Below are 10,000 nucleotides of genomic sequence, written 5' to 3' on the forward strand. Positions count from 1 at the left end.
AACATCATTTTACACTTACACTATTATATAAATCTTGGTGAAATGCTTTAGGGCTCTTAAGCACAGCAAAACTAGTGTTGTTTAGTCATTACAGGTGTGCTATAGATAGACAACTAAAACTAAAATGGCACTTCAGATTCTGGTGTTCAGCTGTTATGAATTTATTTATTTAATGTGAATTGTGCTATTCACAGCACAATAATGCTAGCAGTCACAACCAAGTCACAAAACCCTCTGCCTGCTCAAAAGTTTTGAAGCAAGGAGCAAGTAGTCATTACCACAGTCACTACATCAATAAGCATTGTAATTTCTTGAAGTCATATGTTGATACATTTTTGCATGGTATATATGTGTAGTATTACTAAGACCATACATATATGTTGTATGCCTGTGTTGAATTTTGTGGGTTATATGGATCTATTGGATTTTAGTACATGGTCACCCTAGATAATGTATGGATTCTGTAATAAGATATTATTTTTCTAATGATAATTTAAACATTTTTCTAGTTTTATAAAGAGCCCTTCATCAGAATAGAGCTTTGATTCCAGTCATTCTTGCGTCGCGAGCGGCTGGAAGCGCACATGGCCGTCCATGGCAACGAGACGGAGAAGCCCTTCCGATGCAGCCTCTGCCTCAGACGCTTCTGTAGCAATACAGCCCTTAACACACACATCAAGTTTCATATTGGTGAGTTGTGCATCATGCTGAGGTATTTAGCTGCTATGTAAAGTTTTGGAGCTGGTAAGATATGAGTATGTGTTATGTGCAAAGATATTTTAAATGCACTTTTCTCAGTTTTGGTAACTTTCTATTTTCTGTCTTTGACTTAGAGAGGTTCTTTTCATCCCATAGTAATATCATTGCAGTTTCTGGAGATATTGTGACATCAAGTTAATTAACTGTGAAAAGTGATTTTTAAGATCAAATGTTTTGACAGTAATTTAAGCATACATAAAAAAAGATCAGTAAGACAGGAAATCTCAATATTCATCTAGCTTTTGGCACTACCGAGACTGACATAGAACAAACCCAAACAATAATTCTATCACAGTAGAGCCATCATAAGGGTTCAGAGAGAGTAGAGCGCAAAGAGCACAGTAGATAAGCGCTCACTTGCCTGCTCAATACTTGGTGAACACGCGTTTGCACTTAGAGCGTGAGGAAAAGATGAGCACTAATGTCCTGACTTCACAGAGGGCAGTAAAGGCTATGACTGCCCGATTTGCAGGGAGGGATTCTTCTCCGTAGCCGGGCTGAAGTCCCATGTATCCTCACACTGTGTCAATGGGGAATACGCTTGCCCGACTTGTAAAAAGGTAAGGGTTTGGTTTGGGGTGTGGATGAGTGTAGGTGTAACATTTTTGTATTACTATTATGTAGTTTTGTGTATGTGTTTGTGTGACTGCATGCAGTGCAGGTGTTCTTGCATGTAGTTTGTGTGTGTGTGTGCATGCGTGCATGCGTGTGTGCATCTGTCTGTCAGTCTCTCTCTCTCTCTCTCTCTCTCTCTCTCTCTCTCTCTCTCTCTCTCTCTCTCTCTCTCTCTCTCTCTCTCTCTCTCTCTCTCTATATATATATATATATATATATGTGTGTGTGTGTGTGTGTGTGTGTGTGTGTGTGTGTGTGTGTGTGTGTGTGTGTGTGTGTGTGTGTGTGTGTATGCTTGCATGCATGTATATTTAGTTTGCTGTTGTATATGTGTTTGTCTATGTAAAGTTTAAGCGTGATTGTTAGGATGTATATATGATTGTGAGGATGTTTGTTATGTAGTGTTTTCATAGAGTGATGTGGTAATAATATATTACAAGATTATATTATTTTTAAAAAAGTCTGTTGAGGGCAAATGGGTATTTTTTTACAAATAGATCAGGCTAGTTTGAATGCATTCAAGTTTTCAGTTATGCATATTTCTCTCCATGATTATGAAAACAAACCAAAATATGTCAACTTTTTCACTATATACAGTCAGCACCAAAAGTAATGGGATGAATAAAATTATCAAGTACCCCCTCTATATACTCAAAGAAAACCACTTGTATTGGAGTGGCTAATATCGGTCAAGGGGGCGGAGCTTTGTCACCAAAGTGTACTTATCTCCTGCCAGTGTACCTGAGGCGCTGGCAATGAGAGAAGGAATTTTTGTGATTTTTTTCTTTCTTTCTTTCTTTCTTTCTTTCTTTCTTTCTTTCTTTCTTTCTTTCTTTCTTTCTTTTTTTCTTTCTACTGAACTTGCCTTCCCTTTTTAGTTTGTGTACAGAAATTCTTTGAGGATCAGATTTCTCAAAGGAGAAAATTGCAGCTCTTGCATCCCTGATTGCTTTAGAGAAAAGTAATAAGGAAATTTCCACTTTGGAGTTGCACTCCAAACAGTCCAGCCCTGGACAAAGAAGATCACAGAAGCTGAAGGTATGAATCCACCCTATCACAAGTTGCACTCTGGGAGACCCTGTGAAATAAGTAATAGGATTCTCAAATTCGTATCACATCAAGTAAAGATTGAGCCCCAAATTAAGGAAAAGAATCCACTGCTGCTGAGGGAGCGTTCATAACCTACTGGTTGACACAGATGCCTCTCAGCTCTCTGTTTGGACCACAGGCTCCCCTCGTTACATAGACCCTGTGTACTTAGGCTTCAGGATCTGGAATCGAGATCATCAACCTACAATCCTCCAGCCACACCTCAGCAAGTAGCAGCAGCACAGGACTCCCCAGTCCTTCACAGACTAGATGCCTCTCTGGCTTCCCCATATAGCTTCACTTCATGTACAGCACCCAGCCATAACAGGGGGAATTCACACCCACTACAATTACTCTGTAAAAAGTTATTGTCTCTCTGTAAAGAGACAATAACTAGTTCAAGTGGTAGATGCACCCTATCTACAATTGTATGGTCCAGTGCAGCCTCAAGGATGAATTCTCTTGTGAACACAGCCAGCTGTGATGAAAACCATTGCTCACCAAGAAACAAAGACAGAAAAGAGTTATATTTTTTAACCCAACACTGACGGGTATCAGAAATCCCTCAGTGTCATAAACTCTGGTGATTTCTGGCAACGTCCAGCTGCTGGGCATGGGTTTCTACTACATGTAACAGAACTTGCCACTCCACGTTCTCTTGCAAGTCACTGAGCGTATAGCTGTACCGCGCAGACCATGCAGTTTGTTATGACAGCTCAACATGTGACCCATCCGTAAAAGGCTAAGAAATATGGGGTACGACGGGACAGGGAATCTTGTACTGCCAATGAACATGACTGTGAGCAAAGACTTCTACTTGGAGCTGCTTGCTGAACTTCTTGAGGACTGCTTTAGCTGCTGCCAGTCCAACATGTTCCAGCAGGACAGTTCACTGGCCAACAGTGATGTTGGGGAATTCCCCAAATCTGCATTAAGAACATCTAAGGGCTCATGAAAAGGTGCCTTGAGGAGGGACATCTCAGCCATGCCTCATCTTGTGGAACACCTCCATATTGGGAAACCTTGAGCCCAGTCTCTTTCAGGCTGGTGGAATCTTTTCCAAGATGCATGGCAGGTTGTGTTGAGTGTAAGGAATTTGCCACCAGTACAACCAGTAGTACTCCCTCCATATTACTATTGATGTTGAACGCACATTGTGAGGCAGAGATATTATGGTGCTGACTGTACTTACCTGATCTCTTTATATACATTGATGTCTCTGAATGTTTTGATCCTTTGCTTAAAAAAAAAAAAAAAATGTTCTTACAAGCAGATGCATTCTAGCTAGTTTTGGAGCATTAAATGGTACCCAGGAATTATAAAAATCTGATAATGTTTTTGATATATATGTATGCCCCCATTACCTCATAAATCATATAGACTCTGTCCTCAGTCCTGTTATTTATTGTATTTTCCATTCTGGCAGGTTTTCCCCACGTATAGTAAGATTCGCCGGCACATTCGTTCATACCACGCCATCATGCCTCACACATGTTCCATATGCAGTAAGGAGATGCCATCTGTGGACAAACTCAAGATTCATATGCTTAGGTGAGCTGGCCCCTCTCCTATCTCTTCCTCCTCCTCTTCCTTCTCTTCTATTCCTCTCCTCCTCCTGTTCCCTCTCCCACTCCCACTCCCATTCCTACTCCCTTTCTGTGTATGTGTTATTAGCATCTTAATATAGAAGTATATCACTGAACATTAGGGTTTATTAGTTTTTATAACTTCATTATTCTCTCATTCTTGCAGTCATTCAGAGCGCCGTGACTTCCTATGTCCAGACTGTGGCAAGAGGTTCAAGCGGAAGGACAAGCTCCGTGAGCACTCTAAGCGCATGCACTCTAATGACCGTGAGGCCAAAACTTCCAAAGCAGTCGCCAAAGGACCCCCCAAGTTTGTCCCAAAGGTATTGTGTGAGAGGTAGAGAGAAAGGGTGAATGAAGTCAAAGACGTGCATCCATGCGAGTCAAAGAGGTGTCTTTCTTGCCCTATGTCTCTTAGCTTCTTTTCCTCAGATCAAGGGGTAAAAAAGAGGGAGGTGGAAAAGGATGTATCCTGTAAGATAGGAAAAAAGAATAAATGGTAATGAGGCAGAGAACAGTAATTGAATGATTAATTAGATCAGTTCATAAATTAAATGAAATATGAATCAACATTATTTTAACCCTACAGTAATGGTGCCAGATATTTCTGTATCACTCATTCTGGTGACTTCTGGCAACTGTCTAGCCTTTTGGCTGGGGAGTTCACTGTGTATAGCGGAACTTCCCATTCAAGTCACTTTAGCGAGTTGTGACGCATGGAGCAGTACTCATCATGAGGATTTTCATGACGGCTAAAGATGTGCCAGGCAATAAGAGGTTAAAGAGGATGCTCTGCCAAAGCCATTAGATTTGAGAGAAAAAGTTTATTTTCATTTCTTCTATAGAAAAAGGTAGATCTCATTTGATATCACTGTTGCCTTGTGAATGTAACATTTCAGTGTTTTGAGTTTTCTCAGCATTATCAATGTACACACAGATGAGAAAGTAGTTCATTGAGTGTGATATATTAAGCTTTATTTTTCCCTCTTTCTTTGTTTTGATTCTATTTATAAGTGTCTGCTTGCCTCTGGCTCAGACTGCAGAAAGTGTTTTGATTTCAGTTTTGAGGATAGAGCTTCATCTGATTTTTTTCCCTATGTCTTTTGTAGCGTTAGGAAATTTTTAATTAGAATGCCTCAGAATGAAGTGTTAGTAAACAGATGCTATTGTCTATTTAATTTTAGTTTTACTGTTAGTCTCAATAAATTTGCCATATTTATTGTGTCACCAGAAGGTCTTCGTCAGAACAGCTTTTGATAAACCTTTTTTAGGAAGAAGACAATTTTATGCATTGGACACTCCAATTTGGGGTTAGTATGGTGCTACTTCAAGACTGGTGCTGGTGCTTTGTTTTCAACATGAGGCATCTACTGTTACTTTCATGAACTTAAAATATATATGAATCTAATAGGTCTCCAAACCTATTATCTTAGTGCAGTACACCAGCAGTTGATTTAATCTTATCTATTTGAAGTGTCTAAGAAGAAGAATTGCTTCTCCTTTTCCTGCCATAGGTTGATCCTGCTGATTACAAACAGTTTTTGTACAAGTGCCACACCTGCCTCTTGGGGTTCAAGCGGCGTGGCATGCTTGTTAACCACCTGGCGAAGCGTCACCCAAACATTGACCCGTCAACAGTACCTGAGCTAAACCAACCCATCCTCAAGGCAAAGCGATGTTACAGCTGCCAGCATTGTGATAAGGTAACCCAGGATTAGGCATTAGGTGGATATTTGAGGTGTTTTATATGCTATGTAAGTTCAGAGTGGTTTGTTTTTTGGGTATTATGAGGTATAGATGGATTTCCACAACTCTTGCAGATGTACCGCAGCAGTAGTAAGAGGAAATTACACATCCTGAAGTATCACCCAGGAGCAGAGCTTCCCCCGCCTTCCACCAATCACAATGAGAATGAGAATGGTGAGGTTCCTGCATATTCCAAGACATACCCCCATCCATGCTTATGGTGCTACCGCCAGTATACAACCCGGGCCCGGCTTCTGCGACACCAGCGGCACCACCACCCTGACCTCTGCAACCACAAGTCACAGATGAAGGAGTACTCAGCTGAAGCACCTGAGGCAGCAGTGGAGGAAGATGAGGCTCAGATGGAGGCTCCAGCAGGCTTGTCAGGGGAACTGACCCTTGGAGGCCAGCTTGTCACTGATGCCAGCATCTTGAGGAACCATCGGTTAGTAAGTTTGACCAGAGGAGAGTCTGAGGAAGCTGGTGTGGAGGTGAAGGAGGATGACCTTCTTACCCAGGCCATGGGGGAGATCACTCCCCTCAGTGGTGGGGAGCAATATGTGCGCATAGTTGGCACGGGAGCAGAAGGACAGCAAGTAGTTGTGGGAACAGCCCAGGGTGGACGACCTTTGCTGGTGAGTAGCGATGGAGGGCAGCAGGGTGCCACCCTGGCTCTGGTCACCACAGATGGCCCAGAGACAGTGACACTCTCTCTCCCTGCAGGACAGTTTATCTCTCTTATCCCTGGCTTGCCTGTTGCGGGTACTGCCTCCACAGTGACCTCAACCTCACGGACTGTGACCAGTGGCAGCAGTTCAGTCAACATACACACTGTTGAGGGACAGGATGGGGCAGGCACCAGTGGAGACCTGCAGGGGGAGGGTGTCCCAGCTGCCATCAGGATGGCCCAGGGCTTTGGGCAGACAATAAGTGGGAGTGAGGCTGAGGGTGTTGAACAGGTGGTGCTGGAGACCCACCCTCCCTCATCCCCCTCGGCATCTGTTGTGTGGCCACAGGCGCTGACCTTTGCCAGCACCCCAAACTAACACCTCTTATCTATCAAGATGATGTTGCAAACTAGCTGTAATACAGATTGGTTGAGGGTTGTCAATGCATGAAAGGATTTAAACAGCTTTGATCAGAGGTATTCAGCAGTATCATGCATATACCAGGGTATTCCTCTGGATAGCTGGGATCATTGACCTGTTTTTGGGTAGGGTTTTGGCAATGCTTTTGAGATCCATCTAGGCTTAAGGAAATCCATGGAGTATGGGATGTTTCATATTAGCTGCAAAGGTAAATATGGTAAGAATATTATTTATTGACTTCTTAGAACATTCTTTGAACAAATTTCAAAGTTTCCACAAGGAACAATATATATTCATTTTTGAGTCTTATATATGAGAGACCAATCTGTTACTGCTTTTAATTAACTACATCTCCGTCTTGATATTATGTAATGTATTTGAATTTCCTTACTGGAAAGTATTTGTGATATGTTGTCATGTCCATGTAAGTTACAAACTGCATATCAAGGTAAGCATCAAAAGTGCATCAGAAATCAGATGTTCGAGAAGACTTGCCAGGCATATCATCCAAGGCCTTAGGTGTAGTTGCTAAGGTGTTCATGACATTGTTAATACGTTTTATATGTATGATTTCCTTTTTTCCTAATTAAATGTTGCTGTGCCTCTGTTGATATGAGAGAGTAAGTTATTGTTTTTGGGAGGATCTCCTTTCCTGATGATAATTTCTGTAACTATATGTATATACTACTGTGTATATATACAAGATGCGGTGACCATTCACAAATAGTACACTCGTGTGCTAATGTAAATTATATAATTCAAATTTTGTTTAGGACACCACCTTCCATTTTGTAGCCAAAAGAAAATGCATCATTTTGGAAGCAAAGTGAATTTATAATGATGTGACCAGAACTCCTCCACCCCTTTTTTTTTCTTTTTCATAGTTAAGCCTGGTCACAAGTGTCAGTTCCACACACATTGTGTATAAAGAGAAGTATCAGTATTGCCTTTAAGAAGCTGCTGCAGGAAACCTTGGCATGCATCTTTTTACATAATCTTATACTTGTGGTAAAGCAGGAAGGTTTTTCTCGTAAGTGTAACCAGCCAACAATAAAATGAAATTACTTATACAGTGATAGCTCTTTGCTAAATGGTTAAAAAAGTTAACACTTACTACCATTGCTCTGCCTGGGGTTCTCAGGTTTGCCTTATTATGGTATCATTCCTATTTGCTTACATTTGAGGAATTAGGCTCTTGAGGTTGTGAAGGGTAGATAAAATAAAAATAACATTTGCTTTTCATTTTGCTTGTGTTCATTTTTCTTAAAAAACATTCAGTACATTGGTACAGTCAGCTGTCAGCATATTTTGGAGTATGTTTAAGGATAGAACTGACCTGAACATAAGTGTACTTAATTTTTTTTATTTTATTTTATTTTTTTTTTTAATAGTGAAATTTGCTTGTGTTACAGACCAACATTAGTGCGAGTGTTGCATATAATTAGTGAACTATATTCAGATGTAGGTCATACATCTTATAATATAAGTTACAATAACATTATTTATATTAACTTCATTTTGACTTGTGGTTTATATGCAAGTATCCTCAAAATATGGGTAGAATTGTAATACTTCAAGGGAAAGGAATGACATATGTATCAAGTGTTTTCTAGTGGTTCACATCAACAACAGTAAGCTTTTGCATAGGTGGCACAAACTTTAAACCCATATTATATTTTGCTCAAATTGCAGCACAAAGGGACTTAGTAGGTTGGGTAGGAACATGAGGGAGTTGGATTATAGTTGGATTCTGAAATAATGTCAGATGTGTTTCAAGTCACACATAGGGCCCTGGCCTCATCCAGTCATTCTGGGTAATTACACTGAAGGCAGTCACACAACTCGTCTGTATGGTTAGTTAATTCTGTGCCTTGGCTGGAGGAAAAAATAGGTCTTCAAAAAAAAAAAAAAAAAAAAAAAAAGTTTGAACTTATTTTATCAGATTAATTATATTATATCTTGCACAAAGAAATTCAGGCCTAAGGTGGGTGCTCTTTCCAGACTTTGGTCATGGAATTGTCACCCTTTCATAATTGCATGTCAAACATTGGCTTAAGGATATGGACGTGCATTATCTTTGCTTCTCGGCATCCCTTATTTTCCTATGTCCATACTCTGTAGGTGCCATGGGTATGTACACTGATCAGCCACTGTGTTCTTTTAAGTACATTCCATCTTGGTGCTCTAAACATGATTCCTCATAGTGTTGGAAGTAGTTGTTGGGTGTCTATATTCTCCTGCCTTCTGCCTATCCATCAGTTGTTTTGAGTACAGTGCACTCAAAAGACAGCATTCCTCATTTTATGATGAGACATTTTAGTTTTCAGTGTCCTGAACAGTAGTATAAACATAAGATAAAAGCACTAGTCAGAAAGAGAGGTCATTCAAGAGGTGCCCTGATTTCTGAAGCAATGATTAAGACCCAGATTATGGACTTTAATCTATCCTATATTGAATGCTGCAGCATCTTGCCTTTGGAGAATCACCTCTCTTGCATTTTCACGAGTTTATTATTATTTGCAATTTTTTTATTATATTTTTTCTGTGTTACTTTTTTAATATCTTCAAATCATTTGCTTATTCTGCAACAAATGAAACCATTGAAAAGATTTTTAATAGCAAATGCAAATTGAAACTATACCATAATTATTATTTGTCTGATGCTCCTATGAGCTTTCACTTTTTTTTTTTAATATAGTGTAGTAGAATATTGCACTTTCATGTTTCTTGCAAGATGGATTACAAGCTTTTGTTTAATGAGAGTGGGCTTTATAGAATGCAGGAGTAAGGCAGATGGCTCTGCTTAGGCTGGTGAATTCTGTGATGATGTCTAATCCTGGAGTCCTTCTACTGGAGATATGCCAGGGATATAATGCTGAGGTTACAGGGTTGCTTGTCTATTAGTAAAGTTTATTGGAAAATATCTGACAAATTATTAAAGTGTAGTACAGTGTTATTCTTAATTTTAGTTATTTATGATCACATTTTCACTTTTGGAGATGGTAAGGCCTTAGATGCTCAAAGTGGACCAAAGTCCATGTATGAATAGAAGGAATAGAGGATTTATACTTGGTTTTGTGATGATAAACACAGGGTTGTTTATGTAACATTTGAATG

The 10,000-nt window shown here is 40.0% G+C and overlaps 1 protein-coding gene across 2 annotated transcripts in view; it reads left to right on the forward strand.

Moving 5' to 3' along the window:
- LOC119579482 overlaps positions 1-8,805 on the forward strand; it is a 20,788-nt gene extending 11,983 nt beyond the window's left edge. For both annotated transcript variants that reach the window (XM_037927329.1, XM_037927328.1), the window contains exons 17-22: positions 552-690; positions 1,198-1,319; positions 3,890-4,014; positions 4,216-4,372; positions 5,564-5,752; positions 5,870-8,805. In XM_037927329.1, the coding sequence (XP_037783257.1) occupies positions 552-690; positions 1,198-1,319; positions 3,890-4,014; positions 4,216-4,372; positions 5,564-5,752; positions 5,870-6,841 (1,704 nt within the window). In that variant the 3' untranslated portion in view covers positions 6,842-8,805. The remainder of the gene's footprint in view (positions 1-551; positions 691-1,197; positions 1,320-3,889; positions 4,015-4,215; positions 4,373-5,563; positions 5,753-5,869) is intronic.
- Positions 8,806-10,000: the final 1,195 nt, after the last annotated feature.

The sequence above is a fragment of the Penaeus monodon genome, chromosome 12 (genome assembly GCF_015228065.2).
Source record: "Penaeus monodon isolate SGIC_2016 chromosome 12, NSTDA_Pmon_1, whole genome shotgun sequence".
NCBI classification, from domain to species: domain Eukaryota; kingdom Metazoa; phylum Arthropoda; class Malacostraca; order Decapoda; family Penaeidae; genus Penaeus; species Penaeus monodon.